The sequence below is a fragment of the Lactuca virosa genome, chromosome 7, assembly GCF_052849685.1.
Source record: "Lactuca virosa cultivar CGN04683 chromosome 7, Lactuca_virosa_CGN04683_v6, whole genome shotgun sequence".
Classification (NCBI taxonomy): domain Eukaryota; kingdom Viridiplantae; phylum Streptophyta; class Magnoliopsida; order Asterales; family Asteraceae; genus Lactuca; species Lactuca virosa.
This window is the reverse complement of record NC_136432.1, coordinates 187,781,220-187,800,697: the sequence shown is the minus strand read 5'-3', so window position 1 is coordinate 187,800,697 and position 19,478 is coordinate 187,781,220. Positions and strand designations below refer to the sequence as shown.

The following is a 19,478-nucleotide window of genomic DNA, read 5'->3' as shown; positions in this document are numbered from 1 at the left end:
GCATTGTAATGTTATATCTTCTACATCCACAAATGTTGTTTTCAAAAGAATTAGTTTTGTTATTCAGAAAAGACTAAAGACACAACTTATTGTCCGTTTATCTTCCGTGGATATGCATTGACTTTTTTATCATCAATTTAAATTGGAATTTTATTCATTCAAATGTATTATTTTCAAAACAAATCAAATGGTTAACATTGATTTACTCAAGTAACCCGATACAAGCCCATTGGGTCAAAAGAACGGGGTTCATTCATTGATTCCATTCTACGATTATATCCTAACATCATCTGACGGCTCACAAAGCATCACCATCATCACAAAGACCTCCATCCTTCTCCTATAATAAGCCTCTTCACTTCGCTATATACATCAACAAGTAACCCTAGCTAAACACACAACCATCATCAGGTCACACCCCCTTTAAGCCTCTCAAATCTAGGGTTTTTTCTAAATTTCAAATGTCAAGACATCATAGATTTGTAGTTCTCGTAGCCGACGATTTACAAAAATTTGGGGCGAAATAGTTGATATTCGTAAAACTCAATGGTAAATCGTCGCAAATCGAGCCGTCTCTGTGATCACAGCGGTTGAGCCGCCCTTCGCCGGGCGGTTCCCGTTAACTGGAGAAGGCGTTGTCACATCCTATCGCCTTGGGGAGCGGAGTCTCTGCAATTACCTCTTGGGATTGGCCGTGAGAAAGACATTCACTAATTGTTTAAATTCTATAGTTGAAATCGGCCTGTGATGAAATCTATTTAAAAGAACACCATCTTTCGGGACTGAATGGTCTTTCTCGAGATCTTGATGTCAATTCTGCAATTCTGAGGCCATTTTTCTGTGATATTTTTTTTTATTTAAAATGTCGCAACAAGTGCGTATTGTATTTGACATCGAATTTGGATTCAAGAACCAATAATCATCGATTCCTTTTGCTATCAGAATGATGAGTTTTTTCGAACAATATGAACATTTTCCTCGATTTCCATCGTTCATAAAAATGCATCGATGAAACTTTGAAATCTCAATTGATGTTTGTTTATTATCGATTATTTACAAAATTTTTGGGGCAAAATAGTTGATATTTGTAAAGGTTTCTTAAATACAGAATATTTTACATTTTGGAAACTTCGGACTTATGGTAATTCCATCAATAATTGATAATTTTTATTGCCTTTGTGTCAATATCCACTATGTTTTTGGTTCTTATGTGATTTGGAATAATCAGTCTCAATTTGGTTTTTGGATGTGGTAGTAACATTTTAAAATTAAAATGTCTTTTTGGCCTATTAAATGATCCTTCTGTATAGGGATGAAAGTGGGTCCAAACCCGGTTAATGAGATTTTGTAGAACCGAAAACCGGACCGATATATAAGAACCGGTTTCGGTTCGGTTCCGGGTATGATACCGGGTAAAGGAAGTCTAGAACCGGAAAACCCGGAAAGATCAAAATGGGTAGGTTGGAACCGGATAAAGTGGGTTTAGAACCGGAAAACCCGGAAAAACCAGAATTTTTTGGTAATTACTTACTACTTAGTGGGTTGAACTTTGAAAATTTTCATATTGATATCCCGACTTTGGGGGACTATAATTCATTGAATATGAAACCAAAATTGATAAAATTATAGTCTAAAATCATATATAAACTCTAAACTACATTCTGAACAAAACTGTATGTCAATCCGAATTTAAACGAATGAGACATGCATGTGTTAACATTTTCACAAAATACAAAATATAATAACAAATAGCTGAAAAGTTGGAAATTTTTAGTTTTGATATGGGGGACTGTAAATCATTGATTATTAAACCAAAAATGACAAAATTATAGTTTAAACTACAAGTTGGAAAAAACCACATGTCAATCCGACTTCAAACGAATTAGATATGCATGTTTTAAAACTTTCACAGAATATAAAAAAACTGAAAAACTAAAAATTTTCAGCTTTGATATATCGACTTTGGGGGACTGTAAATCAATGAATATAAAACTAAAAATAGCAAATTTATAGTCTAAAATCATTTACAAACTCTAAACTACACGTTGGAAAAAAACCACATGTCAATAGGAGTTGAAACGAATGAGATATGTATCTTTTAAAGGTTTCACAAAAAACCGGTTCTGACCCTAAAAGTGGTTCCGGTTCCTAACACCGGTTCCGGTTTTTAGACCCGGTTTACCCGGACCCGATTGACCCAAACCCGGATTACCCGGAACCCGAATAAAGCCAAATTTTAAACCCGGAACCAGAACCGGTTCAATATATTCCGGTTCTAACGGTTCCGGTTCCGGTCCGATTTTTCGATTCTAAATCTCATCCTTACCCCTGTTAACATTTTTTAGTACAAAATCAAATTTTCAAGAAGTAATGTTTTAAACATGTGACCAAATCCCGATTCGTATTCCTCAACCTTTTGTGATGTAACCATCATATTACACACGACTAAGTTGTTTATCAAAGTGATTGTTTCCTTATGCATTTTTTGATTAAATGCTTGAGCGTTTGGTATGGATTTGAGTAAAAAACAAAAGAAAAATGTCTTAACAAGAAATACAATACATTATTTTAAAACAAAGCCGACAATATATATAATCTTTAAACAAATAGAAATAAGAAGTATTTAGGTAGGCATGTTTATTTAACAGGCTAAATTGTAGAATATTATCATTACCAAATTCATAAGAAAGATTTACATAATTATTTGACATTTACATAAAAAGTTTATTAATATTTATTTTATATTTTTACACTTTGGGTTTAACTGCCTTCAAGGTTGGATCTTTGAAAATATTCTTATTATATTTTCTAGATATTTGTATAGCTTTGTTAGAGGGTAATAGTGTCATTAGAAAATACAAGTCAACCTTAACCTAAACAACATTGTGGAAAGCATCATTTTTTGTTATCATGTCCATCCATTATATCTCTTTATCATGTTTATTTTTTATGCCATGAAAAAGAATGTTTTGGATCTAAAGTGGTAGAACATCATGACAGGAAGATGACCAATTGCATAATGTTGTTAGGTTTGAGGTCTATTTGTAATTTCTAATGTCACTATTACTATCAAACATAGTTGCATAAAGTTCTAGAAACGGTAATGAGATAGTTTTTGAAGATGCAGGAATGCCCTTAAACCCCAAATTAAAATATAGTATAAGAATATTAACAAACTTTATATCTAATTGGTAAAAATATTAAATATATAAATATAGATTCCTTAATTTGTTACGGTAAAAGTGTTTGTTTGAAGGTTGTATATGTTGTAGGTTTTGTTTTGCAAATACACTGATCCTATGAATTGGTCTTAAGATTATCAAATGTATTTTTCATTTGTTTTTGACATAAACCTATACCAAATTTTCTTAAGAACTTTTTTCCTAACTCACTCTATAAACCAGTGTTTATTTTTTCAATTCAAGTTTGATATAAGCATTTTACATGCACACTTGACAATTTGACATTGTTGTTTCTCTTTCATTTTTATTATCAAAAAACATATAAAAGTTAGGTATGAACACTATTTCATCAACATTTAATTTAAGTTAGAGGGAAAATGACTTATCAATGTAATTAACTTTTCAGTATGTTTACATCTGAGTAACTATCTTTTTTTTGTACACATCTAGGTAACAAACTTGTTGAAAGTGTTCACATATGACCATTATGACCTGCTGTAGCAGGTTACATCCTAGATGTGAACACTTTCAACAAGTTCGTTACCTAGATGTGTACAAAAAAAATAGTTATCCAAATGTTACCTAGATGTGTACAAAAAAAATAGTTACCTAAATATGAACAAAACGAAAAGTAAGAGTAAATTACACGAATGGTCCCTATAGTTTGGGGGGATTTGTGTTTTTGGTCTCTAACTTATTTTTTTAACTCGGATGGTCCCTACTGTTTATTTTTTGTTGTACGTTTGGTCAATGTCTTACCTAAAAAGACTATTGTGCCATTATTAATTTATTTTTTAATTAATTTTCTTATTTATGTATTTATTTTTTATATATTTAAAAAAATTAATAGACCCCACATATCTGTATCTCCTCACCGTAAACCTGAAACCACATTTGAGAAATATAATTTGGGTCTCAGCGGTCACCATCCTATCTCTCATCCTCCTCAACTTCTATTTTCTTTTCCATTTTTAGTGACATCGACGTCTTCACCATGCTTCTTTTTTTGGTCCTTCAACTCCGGCGAACCAACACCATAACCCACTGTCTCTTCATCTTTAGTGGGTTCGCTAGGTTGTGGTGTTAATTCGACGGAGTTGAAGGACCGAAAAAAGAAGGGATGGTGAAGACGTTGATATCACTAAAGATGGAAAATAAATAAAAGTTGAGGAGGATGAGAGATGTGATGGTGAGGAGATACAGATACGTAGAGTCTATTATTTTTTTTAAATATATAAAGAATAAATACATATATAAGAAAATTAATTAAAAAAATTAATTAATAAGGGCACAATAGTGTTTTTAGGTAAGAAAGAGACCAAACGCATAACAAAAATAAAAAGTAGTGATCGTCCGAGTTAAAAAATAAATTAATTAAAAAATAAACAGTAGGGATCATCCGAGGAGATACAGATATGAGGGGTCTATTATTTTTTTAAATATATAAAAAAAAAATACATAAATAAAAAAATTAATTAAAAAATAAATTAATAAGGGCACAATAGTCTTTTTAGGTAAGACAGGGACCGAACGCACAACAAAAATAAATAGTAGGGACCATCCGAGTTAAAAAAATAAGTTAGAGACCAAAAACACAAATTACTCCAAACCACAGGGACCATTCATGTAATTTACTCTTACTTTTCGTTTTTTTCATATTTGGGTAACTATTTTTTTTGTACACATCTAGGTAACGAAATTGTCAAAAGTGTTCACATCTAGGATGTAACCTGCTACAGCAGGTCATAATGGTCATATGTGAACACTTCCAACAAGTTTGTTATCAAGATATGTACAAAAAAAAAGATAGTTACGCAGATATGAACATACCGAAAAGTTAATTACCTTGATAAGTCATTTTCCCTAAGTTAGAATGTCATTTTCATCAACAATAACATTAGATTTTAACAATTTTGAACACCATTTTCAGTTTTCAGCAAATCATGTACATTTTAAACAAATTATTTTTTACCTTAGAAGACTTGAGAAGACCTTGACCCATATATTCAAGAAGTATGCACATATATTTTTAAGTCTGTGGTCTTTTAAAAAATAAGCGATATGTAGATGGAAATTTTTGTGCGACGTAGACATAAGAGGTTTAGAAGCTTTCTGGCAAAAAAAAAAAAAAAAAAAAAAAAAAAAAAAAAAGAAACAAACACCACCTCAATATAACATGTTTCAGATTCTACAATTGACCCTATACATTTTACCATTATGAGGAGTTTGTAGTCGACATTGGATGGACATGGTGAAATTGCATTTTTTATATTGGGAAAATATAATCATAATGTGTAAACCGTTGCTTGTTGCAAACGTCTCGCAACATGCAAATAGTTTTTCTTGAATGGTTAAATTATATTAAAAAGTAACTAGGAAGCTGCTAGAAATAGTAAATCAGCACAATTCAAAGCCAACATTATGTTAACACTAAAATAATATTCGTAACATTTTCTTGCGTCTACTCTCCAATAAAGATAACGTGATGAACAAAGAAAAATGAAACGAGATATAACAAAATCAGAACTACCAACATTAGCACCACAATGGCAATGTATAGGCCTTCCATTATCAATGGCAGTATGCAAACGATATACATTGCCATCTTGAGATAATTGTTAAAAAGGAAATAAGGAATATTGTGATTTGACACCTCATATTTGATAAGGAACTAATAATCAATTTTAGGGGTTAATTTTGGATTATTGATAGGTTTATTCACTCGGTTAATGTTTAGCTTCCCAGGCCTTGTTTTTAATCATTTGGATAGTGAAATCAGTGGGCCTTGTTTTATTTCTTTGATCATGTGATATCATGAGGGGAAGGCATGATGCATTTTGAAGAAAATATTGATCCTTGGAAAGTGATTATGGTGTATGAATTAGTGGAAAGAAGATGTTGCTTCAAAATGGACTTTTATATGGGCATTATAAATCTACATTCTACCGTCAAGAGAATCTAAACCATTAGATCTTTGATATTTTTATGATATCATTTGTAAATTTCCATAACAAACTAATACATTAACACGAAAATTAAAATATTAGAAATGAAAATTAAAATGTGATGTATACGAAAACAATTATCTTAAGATTTAAGAAAGCACTAAAAGACCACTAACCATAACATCTTGGATTTAAACATAAAACAAAATTTAACCTCAAATTAACCAAGCAATTCGTAAGAGGTGCCATGTAAACTAAAATTTTCACAAAGTTTGCTTGTTCTTATAACCCAAAAGCATTATATAAATAAAATTTACAATTAAATCCTCTAGTTTTCATTTGTTAGAAGTGATCAATGATATCACCACCAGGAAAATGACCAAAAAAGAATCATAATAATTCATTTTTGCTCTCCTCATCCTAATAAATGATTGAAAATGACAATACCGTCAATTTTCTTGGACTAGGTAAGATTGGTAGCTAATATAGATATGATACATAAAAAAAGTATCCATATAAGTTGTTCGTCTGCATGGTGTCACCCATTCAATCACATCTAATCACATCTAACCGAGACAATAAGTGTTTGGCTTACATTTGGTTAATTCCTTGGCGTCGTTTTGGGGCAGAAGTAAACTTCAATAACATTGCTCACCCATAATATGATAGGTAAATCGAAGTTGTCAATCGAACACTTGGGAACATGTTTGGATGCTTACGTAAGCATAAACCAAAATTATGGAATGTAACCCCAGCACTAGCTAAATTAGCCTACAATAATGCCATTCATAGTTCAAAAGGAGCTTCACCTTTTGTTGTGGTATACAAAACTCCCCCACAACAAGTTGAATTTCCACGGAAGATTGACAACACAGATAAAAAACTTGTTGAAGACATAAAGAAAATTCATGAAGAGGTGAGAGCAAAGATTTCCCAAGCCAATGTAAACTATAAGGTAACGACCAATACACATATGCATTCGAAAATATTTTGAAGTAGGATATGGTGTTGGCGAGAGCAAATCTTGGGTAGATAAGACTCACGTGAAAAATGTTGTTGTATAAGGTCAATTGTAGTTCCTAAAGTCAAGGCTGTATATTAGGATAGTTTGGTATTTCTTTCCTGTATAAATGTACAATCCATCTAGTTATTCAATATATGAAAAACACAGAAGAATTATTCTTCTACTCACACTCGTATTCTTTTTCACATGGTATCATAGCATACCTATTACCGTATTTTTTGAAGCCATTGTATCGAAGCCTTGAAGAATGAGTGACAAAGGAGGACCATCAAATCCCTCACAGGTCATCGTTCATAACGTACAAGATGCACCATTTCCCAATGGCGGAGTCATTCTCGATGACACAAATTACCCCTTGTGGTCACAGCTAATGGAGATGAGGATTGGAGCACGAAACAACTCCGGTTACCTCACCGGAAAAACACCGAAGCCTACAGAGGGTGAAAAGGAGATTGAAACATGGCTGATTGATACCAATAATGTCAAAAGCTGGCTGATTGACTCAATGGCCCCGTCGCTCATCCGCCGATTTATTCGCCTCCAAACAGCAGCAGAAATATGGGTAGCAGTCTCAAAAACCTTCTACGATGGGTCTGATGAAACTCAACTGTTTGAATTAAACAGGAGATCATTCAATACTCGACAGTCTGGACGTGCGCTATCAACATACTACAATGAGGTGGTAAGCATCTTTCAAGAAATTGATACTCGCCTAACCACGCAAGAAGAGTCTGTGGAAGAAACCATCTCAGTGAACAAAACCATATCTCGGTTCCGGGTCCATATCTTCTTGGCAGGCCTGGACCCTGACTTCAATCAAGCTCGAAGTGAAGTACTTAGAAAAGATCCGCCACTAAGTCTAGAATCTTGTTATACCTATATCCGAAAAGATCAAAGTCAGAGACAAACCATGGAGGAACAAAAACCTGAACCTGATAGTATGGTTCATTTAACTACCAGAGTTCGTACCCAAAAAGGAAGGAATTCGAACAACAAAAATAACACACTATCATGCACACATTGTGGGGATGAGGGACACTCAAAGCTCAGATGCTATGAGATTATTGGTTACCCAGACTGGTGGGACTTCACAAAGAAACCACGAAAGAAGATCAGCCAAGCAACTGTAGCCAACACACCTCAAACTAATGAACCAAACATCCCGGTGGCTGCTCACACATCCACAAAAACCAGTATGTCTCAAACCGACCTTACTCAGAATGATACGTGGATAATAGATACAGGGGCAACCGATCATATTGTCAATGATTCATCGAAATTAATAAAGTCATAAATTCCAAAACAGCCTAAAGTACATACATCAGATGGAGGTATGGCACCTGTAACAGGTGAAGGTCCGGTAAAATTGTCAAGCTCAATGGACCTCGATACAGTCCTCATAGTTCCATCCCTATCCTCGAATTTGTTATATGTTAGTCAGATTACCGAGGCTTTGAATCGTTATGTGGTTTTTTGGCCAAACGAATGTGTATTTTAGGATATTATGACTCATCAGATTCTTGGTTATGGTACTAGGCGGGGACGGTTGTACTATCTTGCAGAGAATCATCAAAGTCAAGCTCTCAATACCAGAATTAGGCAAGCAAATAAGTCCGTGGCTTGGTTGTGGCACCAAAGACTAGGACATTTATCATTTACTTATCTTAGGAATTTAAAACCAAATTTGTTTTTGAATGTAATGGAAAATGAGTTCAAGTGTGAAGTGTGCGAGTTAGCCAAAAGCAAGCGAATCTTATATGTTCCAAGTAATAATAAAACCAATGTTCCTTTTATGGCGATTCACTCTGATGTATGGGGACCAACCAAAGTCCCTACACCGAATGGTGCTCAATATTTCTGACTTTTATTGATGAATGCACAAAGATGATCTGGATATCCCTCCTAAAAACCAAAGATGAAGTTTACCAGGCATTTCAAGAACTACATCACACGGTTAAAACATTGTATAGAAAGGAAATCCATGTGTTAAAATCAGATAATGGTGGAGAATACGTAAACAATAGAATGAAACAGTTCTGTAGAGAAAATAATATCAGACATCAAACCTCTTGTGCAAGATCACCCCAACAGAACGACCTAGCAGAAAGAAGGAACAGACAAATACTTGAAATCGTAAGGGCTTCATTGTTCGACATGAAGGTACCACGAAAATATTGGGGAGAAGCTGTACGATCCGCAACCTACTTAATGAATAGAACTCCCTCAAGTGTTATCGAATTCAAAACCCCATTACAAAAAATGCAAGAACTCATAAACCTACCCGAAAGTAATGGTCTTGAACCTCGAGTGTTTGGGTGTGGTGCATACGTTCATAAAAATGTGGGTAAACTTGAACCACGAGCAGTCAGATGCATGTTCATTGGATATGCAAATTAGAAAAAGGGTTATAGATGTTATGACCCCACAAACGATAAAATGTATGTTACTCGAGATGTTGCATTCCATGAATCAGAATCTTATTTTGGAGATGAGTCTCTGCGTCAGGGGGAGATAAGAGATGAAGCGAATACACATCACCAAATAAAATTAAGTGAGTTTAATATTGATATTCCTGGAGAATCACCAACTGAAGGTGAAAACGTGAATCTTGACATCGATCCTGAAAATGAATCCCACATAGATGATCACGAGACAATGGAAGATGAACCGTATGAGGCTGAAACGGTTGAAGAAGAAGAAAGAGTATTACAAGATAGTACAACTGCTGTCACAACAAAATCTTTATACCACGAAATGGAGGAAGAGACTCAGGAATTGACTAACAATTCAGAAACTTTCTTTGATGATACTTTGCAGGTACCCGAAGCAAGAACAGAACCAAGCTACCGACTAGAATCAACCTTACGAACCAGACATCAAAGCGAACTCGAAGTACCCAATCAACAACTTCGTATCATCACATCGTCTAGCAAGCTCACACGCATTGCTAGTGAAAGAACAGTCAAGTGTTTCTATTCCTAATAGTGTACAAGAGGCCATGAAAGATTCAAAATGGAAGACAACCATGCATAATGAGATGGAAGCCTGACAGAAAAACTGAACATGGGATCTTGTGGAGCTGCCTTCTGGAAAGAAAACAGTGGGGTGTAGGTGGATTTACACAGTGAAACTAGATGAAAAAGGGAACATAGATCGGTATAAAGCGAGGCTAGTAGCAAAGGGATATACACAAAAGTACGAAATTGATTATGGAGACACATTTGCACCTGTTGCGAAGATGAACACAATTAGAATTCTAGTATCCATCGCTGCAAATGAGGACTGGCCACTAAAGCAGTTCGATGTAAAAAATGCTTTCCTAAATGGGCATTTAGAAGAAGAAGTGTATATGGATACGCCACCTAGGATAAATTGCAATGGAAAAGTGTGTAGACTAAAAAGGGCACTGTATGGTTTAAAACAATCCCCTACGACATGGTTTGGTCGATTTTCTAGTTTTACGAAGAAGATAGGATATAAGCAAAGTGATGCCGACCACACTCTGTTTGTGAAGAACACTGGGAAGATCACGACCTTAATTGTGTATATGGATGATATGGTTGTTACGGGAAATGACCCTGATGAGATGAAAGAACTTCAAACATTACTAGAAAAAGAATTCGAGCTCAAGGACCTTGGACAACTGAAGTATTTTCTAGGGATTGAGGTAGCAAGGTTGAAAACAGGAATCACAATGTGTCAAAGGAAGTACGTACTTGATCTTCTCACGGAAACTGGAATGCTAGATTGTCGACCTGTAGAAACACCAATCGAAGTCAATCATAAACTATCTAATTTTTCAGACCATGTTCCTACAAATAAAGAAAGATATTATAAACTGGTTGGAAAACTAATATATTTGTCACACACGAGGCCAGATATTGCCTATGCTGTAAGCGTAGTTAGTCGGTTCATGCAATCACCACACGAAGACCATATGAATGCTGTTTATCGAATATTAAAGTACCTCAAGTCTTCACCAGGAAAAAGGTTTATTCTTTGGAAAAAGTAAAGGTCACGGGGTGTGTCGTTACACAGATGCAGACTGGGGTGGAGATCGTAATGATGGAAAATCTACATCTGGATACTTTACATTCGTTAGTGGAAATCTTCTCACATGGAGAAGTAAAAAACAAAAGGTGGTGGTGAGGTCAAGTGCAGAGGCTGAGTTTAGAGGTATGGTGCATGACATATGTGAATTACTATGGATAAAACGAATCCTAAGAGACTTGGGAATTGAACAGAAGTTTCCAATGAAATTGTACTGTGACAACAGAGCTGCTGTGAAGATTGCTAACAATCCAGTGCAACATGACCGAACGAAGCATGTGGAAATTGATAGACATTTTATCAAAGACCATCTTGAAAAGAAAACTGTGGAACTCCCACATGTAGCCTCTAATGATCAACTAGCAGATATGTTAACGAAAGCAGTTTGCGGAAGAGTGTTTCAATGCTCTCTTAGCAAGCTGGGAATGATGGATATACATTCTCCACCTTGAGGGGGAGTGTTGGCGAGAGCAAGTCTTGGGTAGATAAGACCCATGTGAAAAATGTTGTTGTATAAGGTCAATTGTAGTTCCTAAAGTCAAGGTTGTATATTAGGATAGTTTGGTATTTCTTTCCTGTATAAATGTACAATCCATCTAGTTATTCAATATATGAAAAACACGGATGAATTCTTCCTCTACTCATACTTGTATTCTTTTTCACATATGGTGTAATGGTACACCTATATAAAAAGAGTTTTCTGATGGGTACATTCAACAAGCTAAGTCAGCGTAAGAATTGTCCTTACAAGATTTTGTGGAAGATTAATGATTATGCTTATATCGCTGACTAGGTTTGAGTATAATAACCAAAAAACCAAAACAAAACCGAAATAAGCGATAAAACCGAACTATTTTGAAAACTGTTTGTTTTGATAACCGAAATCTAATGGTTCCGTTTCGGTTTTATGGGGAAACCGACCCTATATTAACCGAACCGATAACATAAATAATATATAAATTATAAATTATAATGTGCATTTATTTGGTTTTTATGTGTTTTCTTGATTTTAGTATAAATAACAAAATGTAAGGGTTGATATTGAAAACTAGTTATTAATTTTAGAAACAGTGAAACAAAAAACAAATGCAGCATCGTGCTAAAGCACAGTACACAGTACCGGATCTTTTGACAGGCAGCCAAAGGCAGTTTACATCATCAAATTCCTCCATTTATGGTCTTAATATTAATTCCCCCTAATCTTGGAACTTTTACTTTTTATTTTTATTTTTATTTGTTATGTTTTTATGGCATTACTATAATTTCTGTTTTTTCTTTGTTTATTTCCAGGTTAATTGGAGAAAGTTGATGTCAGTTTTATTTTTTAGAAATTGGGTAATATGAGCCAAATTTAGCCCCCTATTTATATGGCGGAGTGGCTCACCATCACCCTTGCTACCACTCCTTACCTATGTGTTAAGCACCTTTGTTAAGATTGGCTCGCCAGTTATTTTGCGAGATGAAAGAGAAGAATGAGAGTAAAATAGGTGATCCACATTTCACTATTTGACTATTTCAGCTTCAAATACTTGTAACTTGTACCATATGACTAACTTCACATTTAGCAATTTGTACCGTTTTATAGTTTATTTCATTTAATTAGTTAAATAAAAATTTATTTGATTTTAGCAAAAAAGTATGTACCTTCTAAACACATCACCACTCTATATTATCATATTATGTTTAGGTGTCCATAAAAATATGATGTGTCAATGTTTTAGCACATGCTATTACATGCTACCACTCCCTATAGTTTAAGGTTTCATATAATCATTTATAGACATTTTGAAAATCATAAATACATTTCTTTTTGGTTTTCTTGAAAAATTGTATTGTTCTTTCTTCCATTGTGTGTTATTTCTAGAATGTTCTTAACTTATGCAGAAGATTTTCATAATTTTATTTTGATCTTTACATATGACACTTAAACTTGACGGGTCATGACTCAGTAACAAAATACACACTAAACTTGATTTTTAAAAAAGAACAGAACCTATATTACTAAACTTTCAGAAAACGTCAAAACACAATCTTTTTAGCTCACCCCGGCTACATACAAGCCCCCAATAGGAGCCCACTAACGACCTTTAGACCATAGGCCTCTTTTCTACACATTATCAAGTCATGCAACTTGTACATACACTATTAAATTCTTTTTTTAATAAAGAAGAATATTTTAACCAAAGAAAGGGTGGGATTGCTTATCTCTTTATCATCCTTTTTTAACAACAAAACAAACCTTTTATCAAGATTATTCTATCACACATATAATATAACTAAACAAACCTTTTTTCAAGATTATTTTATCACACATATAATATGTCCAATCGTAAACATATAGCAAAATCAATGGGAGATATATCATATCACACTACTAACTTGCTTTTAGTGTACCCATTGGTAGGTATACATCACATTGGTTGCAAGTCATAATCGTGACATTCTAATGACTTGTCATGTATTACTATAAGATTTTTAGTTTTTATATTAATTTTAAATGTTTATGAAACCATGGACCATATGGTGGTTCTAGGTGGATAGTGTTGACCAATTTGGCCGGCACCGCCTGGTTTCAGATAGATAGATACCAGTCAACAAAACATTCAAGTCCCCAAGAAGCCCACACATGGGTTTGTCTTCAAATCTTCATGTTGACCTTTTTCTGGTCAACGCTTTACTGTGTTTTGTGTTCTTACGAATGTCCTCCTCATGCCAAACAACACCAGAATAAGGCTGTGCCCTTTTCTTTAGACCCTTCTTTTGTCCCCAAACACTTTTGTTAACCAAGAAGGAAACATTATAAAAAAATAAAAAAATGTTGTAGGAGGCCAAGCCCGAAACAATAACAATATTTTAGATATGTCAGAGTTTTAAACCCTACCTATTGTATAGAATACCATTCGTCGGCCATTGGGATCTCATCACAAAGACAAAAAAACATTATAGTGTGTGGCATACCAATATTTTACTTGTATGGTTTTCTTCTATTTTCATAACATCCATTCATGTTAAAATTTATGAATATTATGAAATTTGTTTTTTAATGTAAGGGTAAAATGATCATTTATCTCGTTCAATACAAGTAGAGTTGAAGTATTATAGCTCAAATATAGATCAATATATAATCATTGATTCATTAAAAAACTTGTCTCGGTTACATTTCGTTCTAACTTACCGAAAGCTATAAAAACGAGACATTCGATCACTTCCAAGCACAAGAAGCGACTAAATCTCGATTCATCCATCCAAGATACAAAGCTCCATCCCTTTCTTCAAGTCTATATCTCTCACTATAATTCTTTAACAACCGTTTGATCGTTTGGTTCACCACGGGGCTCATCGGGCTCGGGCTAAACCCTGCCATACCGAATCGCAACTTCCACTTCCCCAAAAGCTCATGCCTTTCGACGCGTTCACCCCCCTCACACGCTATAATGTTTACAACATCACGGGCCAAACAATGTTGCTCAATATTTATTCTTTCCTTATGATGACGTGGCAACGTGATGTCAATCGACTCAAACATCGCGTTATAATAATCGAGAGCTTCAAGAAACCGAGGATAAAACGGGGCAGTATTTGTGTTAGATTCTTGCTCGACTAGGGTTACAACTTTCGGCTTCATACTCTTTACAAGCCTTAACACACGGTCTCTATGATTCCGGATACTTACACTTTCATCGGGCATTTGATGTAAAACAAAAGCGAAATTTACTGCTAATGATTCACCTGGTCGGACTTGAAAATTTTCAGGCCCGGATTTAGTGTGAAACTCAAAAGGCACATTGTAGGCTTTTGCAAGCCTACATAGCCTTTTGCCAACGGGACCCAACTCACTTGTTGAGTTGTGGAAACCAGTGATCCGGATATGCGGGGGACCACCATGTCTCTTTGCAAATGCCTGGATCAGTGGGACCCATTGGGTCCCGTGTGCGATGTGGAAGTCGATGATGTGGACGCGTTTTTCGTCTTTCATCGCTTCTGCTATTGCACCGTTTGCTGACATGTAACCGAATTTGAAGTACGGGCAGATTTCGTATAGAGTGTGTGTGTTTAATGGAGGATCTGACCGGTAGATTGTGCTGCCCGAGGAAGAAAGTCGAGCTACCAGTCCTTCCAACATGTATGCACCCAGCCTCTGGATTGGTTCTCCGGCGACTGATACCATTTGCCGGAGCTCCGATATTAACAATTGGGCTTTTGAGAAATCGTTATTGGAAACGGATTTAGCACAAGCAATGAGGACTTGTTTCAGGTCTCGTCTTGGAAAACCCACCATCATCTCTTTCCAAATTTCTAAATCCGGCAAGTCTACTACACCGCCGGCGAATGATCTCCCGTTTCCGGCATCATCTTCGAAATCTGAATCTCCGAGCATTACAGTCTCTAATTGGCGCAATTTATACCTGAAATTGTTTACATCAGGGGAATGAGGTTCGTTCTGCGAGGAAGAGAGAGTGGAGGGTGAATAGTACATGGTGGTGCAACTGCCGTTAGCGGAGGAGGATTCGAGAGTGCAGTAGGGTTCCGATTTGGCCAAGTAATTGGTTCCACGGCTGAGATCATTTAAACACTGAGCTTGGGGCTTACAGAACGAATCGAATTCTTGCATCGACTGACAGTAAAAAGCGTTGGATATAGCGGATCTATTGTAATCAGATGCTTGCATTGCAAAATTTGTTATAAAACCCAGTTGCAGAAAGCTTCAATCTTCAATATGCACAAAACCCAGGTTGAAATTGTTCAATAAAATTAGGTAATCTACAGTAAATCCTTACAAACAAGGTCAATCAACGAATAAAATTTCAAGAAAGCTTACCCAAGGCGTGATTTGGGCATGGGAACCGTATAATCTTCAATCAAACAGTTGACCCACCTTTCCAGACACCATTAAAGTTGAATTCCGAGCTCGGAGCTGTGTAAACAGGGGAGTTATCGAGGAAGAAGAGCGAAGAAAAACGAGACATTTAGAGTGTCAGAAGTCAGAAGCAGCAATTATGGAGGATGAAACCAATTATATGGAGGTGAATCGATGATTGACAGATGAAGGAATCTAACATGGCTCTGAATTACACTCAAACCATAGTTGAGGGAGAAAGGGGACAAAGGAGATAGGTACTTTGAGAAGGAAAGAGAAGTAGCAAACTATCGTATGTTTATAAAAAGAAGAGTTCATGATAGTCCTCCATTTATCACTTTTTAAAGAAAAAAAATTCTCTCTCAAAATCAATGCCCAAACACCTATATTTTGTTTTTTGTTTTTTCTGTTGTCAAAGAAATAGATTGTTGTTTTCTCACGTTGCTAAATACCAAAATAATATTGTTTGGCACTAAGTGAGGACATGCTAGACATTGATACTTTTCTTTTTCTTATATTAACATAAAAGGTACAATGTTTGTCTTGTTTGGATAACATCTTAGATCTATGATACATTGTGAGTACTTAAGTGTTAAAAGTTTCAAATTTTAAAATTGGAATCAGAACCGATTCAATTAGAAAATTGGAATCGGAACCTAAACAAATAACATTGGTTTCGGTTTTGAAACTGATAGGTATAACAGGTATAACTGTATAGCTTAAGTTTCAAGTATATAGTCGTGATTCTCACCCATGTATCTATCGTTTAGAAAACATGTATTTCACTACCCCTCAACTCACAAAGAAATATACCAATTGATAGGGTGGGGACAAGCTTCGTGATCGATGACATAGTCCCGAAATAAGTTAGCGTGTATGTTCATTTTTGTTATATGAATATTTTGTATTTTGATAAAGATAGTTATCATATATATGCATACATGTTCGTTACTTTTCTCATCCACACAATTATTAATGGTTATAGGTACTTTATGAATCTATACATCATAATGCACAAAGGTACACATGCATGGCATATAATATGATTGCCTTTTATTAAAATAAAAAACTAGAAGTAGTTGCATTTATATATGTATATAATGAGGGCAACAAACATAATCATTTTAAAACATTTCTTTATATTTGTATATTTGTGATTGTGAAAGGCAAAATAAGGTGCGTTTTCCTCTAATTTAACACATACGTACGTATATAATAGGGATAATGACTTGAGAGGGTAACATATTTTAGCTTTTGGTCACATTTGGTCACTAAATTATTTTTCGTGCTTTATTAACCCTTGAACTTGTTGAAACGTGTATACTATACCAGTGTGACGGGTAATAGTGGGCTTTGCCGGTTTCCGGTATTGTTTCCGGCCAAATATGTGTTTTCCGATCATGTTCTCCGGTTTCCGGCCAAGTATGAAAGAGTTTCAGAACTTCACATATTTTTCCGCTCTGTTTTTTTTTTCTTTTTTTTTCTCTGAAACAAACCCATTAATCAGATATGAAAGAGTCTTAGAACTTAAAAATCCTTTGAACTTCAGATATGAAAAATGGTGTTCTTGAACATTTCTTAAAACGATTTCAGAACTCAAAAAGTCATTGAACTCACAATTTTAGGAACTTGAAGTTTGTGTTATGGGGTTTATGATTTTAGTGGGTTTACGATTTGAAGAACACAAGAGATCAGTGGGTTTACGGTTTCAAGATCGTGTTCAAGGGTTTCCTGGAATCGAGTTCTTGAAGTTCGAAGATCTTAAGTTCCAAATATTGTGTTCATCAGATTACCAGAAAACGAGTTTGAAGATTTGTTCTTCATCAGATCTCTAGAAAAGAGAAAAAAAGGAAAGAATGTTTGTTGTTTAGATCTGGAAAAGAGAAGAAAGAGAAACAAGATTTGTTGTTCAGGAAAAGAGAAGAAAGAGAAAGAAGAGAGATCGAGTTCTTGAAGTTCGAAGATCTTGAGTTCTAGATCTTGTGTTCATCAGATTACCAAAAAACTTTTTTGAAGATTTGTTGTTCATCAAATCTGTGGAAAAGAGAAAAATAGGAAGAATAGAGAAAATAGAAGATCAATTGGAGGTGCTTTTCCAAATCAGAAATCGTTCATCTCCAAAAGAAGCTTAATTTTTGAAATCTTTAGGTTTCTTTGTCCATTTCGGAAAAGCTTGAAATATGAAGCTCCAAATATGTATGTGTTCATGTTTCAGATCTTAGAACCCCATAGAATTTTGGAAAAAAAAAATAGGTCCTTCAAGAACTCTATTTGCTGGAAAATACATGTTTTGCCGGAGAAGGTAACCGAAAAATCATGTTTGGACGGAGAGTATAACCGGAGATGCCGTCGGAGTTTGCTTTCGCCGGAAATATCGCCGGAGATGGAACTCAAACCCCCCACAATAAGTTTTACCTGCTATTGGAGGTAATAGTGATATGTTTTAAACAAAAAAACAAGTTTAATGGTTAATAGTACACCAAAAAAAATTAAGTGACCAAATATGTACAAATGATATAGTTCGTTACCCTCTCAAGTCATTATCCCTATATAATATATATAATATAATGTATATATTTACACTGAAAGTTTTTTCGGAGTTTCATTATTACATGTACGATATTATGTTCATGGTGTATGTATTTATGATGCATGCAGGGGCGGAACCAGATAGTAGCCAGGGGTAGCCCGTGCTACCCCTCAAGTTCGTCTGAGAAATGTAATTTACACCTAGATGATAATAGGATAACTTGTTCTACTCCTTAGCCCAGGCGAGGGACAGTTAAGATGAGAAAAGGGAGCATTGAAGTCACACATGAGTTTCTCTACTTTACAACCGAAACTTCCGACTTCTTCTTGCTCATCTTCTCAATTGCAGATCCAAAACGTGGTAGTTGCTTTAGTTGTTTTTATTTTTTATTTTCTACTAGTAGAAATCGTGAAATAGCTCTATAGATTATACTATATTTTAGGGGTTTTCATATGGGGTTGATTGTTTAATCTGGGTCTGTTTTTTATGAACACGAAGTGTTTGATAAAACTCTTCAATGAAAAATATCCACAATGTTGAAACCAGATGCTTCAATCATCCGTTCCAGCATCTATTGACATCTTTTATATTGCTTTTGTTGCTTTCCGCTCTTCAACTAGTTAGTGATCTGTTTTTTGTATGACTCAAGTGTAGATCGATGCACATGTGACATCAGTATTAAGCATTACTCATTAGGTGGTAGGTGTTGAAGGGGCATAATCCAAACATAAAATAATAATGAGAAATTGGTGAGCATAATTTGTTTTGGTTTTAAGTATATGTTTGACCGTAATGTTATGAAGTGAGGGTACATATTTATATTCTTAAATTTATCCATCAGCCATGGCTTCCTTAACGCTCTCATTTGATCTTTTTTTTTTCTTTTTTT

General features: G+C 34.9%; 1 protein-coding gene and 1 non-coding gene across 3 annotated transcripts; one reads left to right on the top strand and one right to left on the bottom strand.

The window, feature by feature from the left end:
* Positions 1-738: 738 nt before the first annotated feature.
* LOC145127924 (small nucleolar RNA SNORD96 family) lies at positions 739-833 on the top strand. Its single transcript, XR_013716529.1, has one exon. It is a non-coding gene; the product is annotated as a small nucleolar RNA SNORD96 family (small nucleolar RNA).
* A 13,478-nt stretch (positions 834-14,311) lies between these two features.
* LOC145124537 (scarecrow-like protein 21) lies at positions 14,312-16,393 on the bottom strand. Of its 2 annotated transcripts, XM_079059938.1 has the most exons (3): positions 16,021-16,393; positions 15,677-15,911; positions 14,312-15,607 (listed from the first exon to the last, which is right to left on the bottom strand). In XM_079059938.1, exons 2-3 carry the CDS (start codon positions 15,868-15,870, stop codon positions 14,404-14,406), a joined length of 1,398 nt encoding a protein of 465 aa, XP_078916064.1. In that variant the 5' UTR covers positions 15,871-15,911; positions 16,021-16,393; the 3' UTR covers positions 14,312-14,403. The 2 variants fall into 2 exon arrangements, with proteins under 2 accessions (XP_078916064.1, XP_078916063.1); XM_079059937.1 differs by having other exon boundaries at positions 14,312-15,911; positions 16,021-16,392.
* Positions 16,394-19,478: the final 3,085 nt, after the last annotated feature.

What these genes read in the sequence shown, in the direction of transcription:
- LOC145124537 (XM_079059937.1), bottom strand. Translation starts at nt 15,870, where the DNA reads ATGCAAGCATCTGATTACAATAGATCCGCTATATCCAACGCTTTTTAC.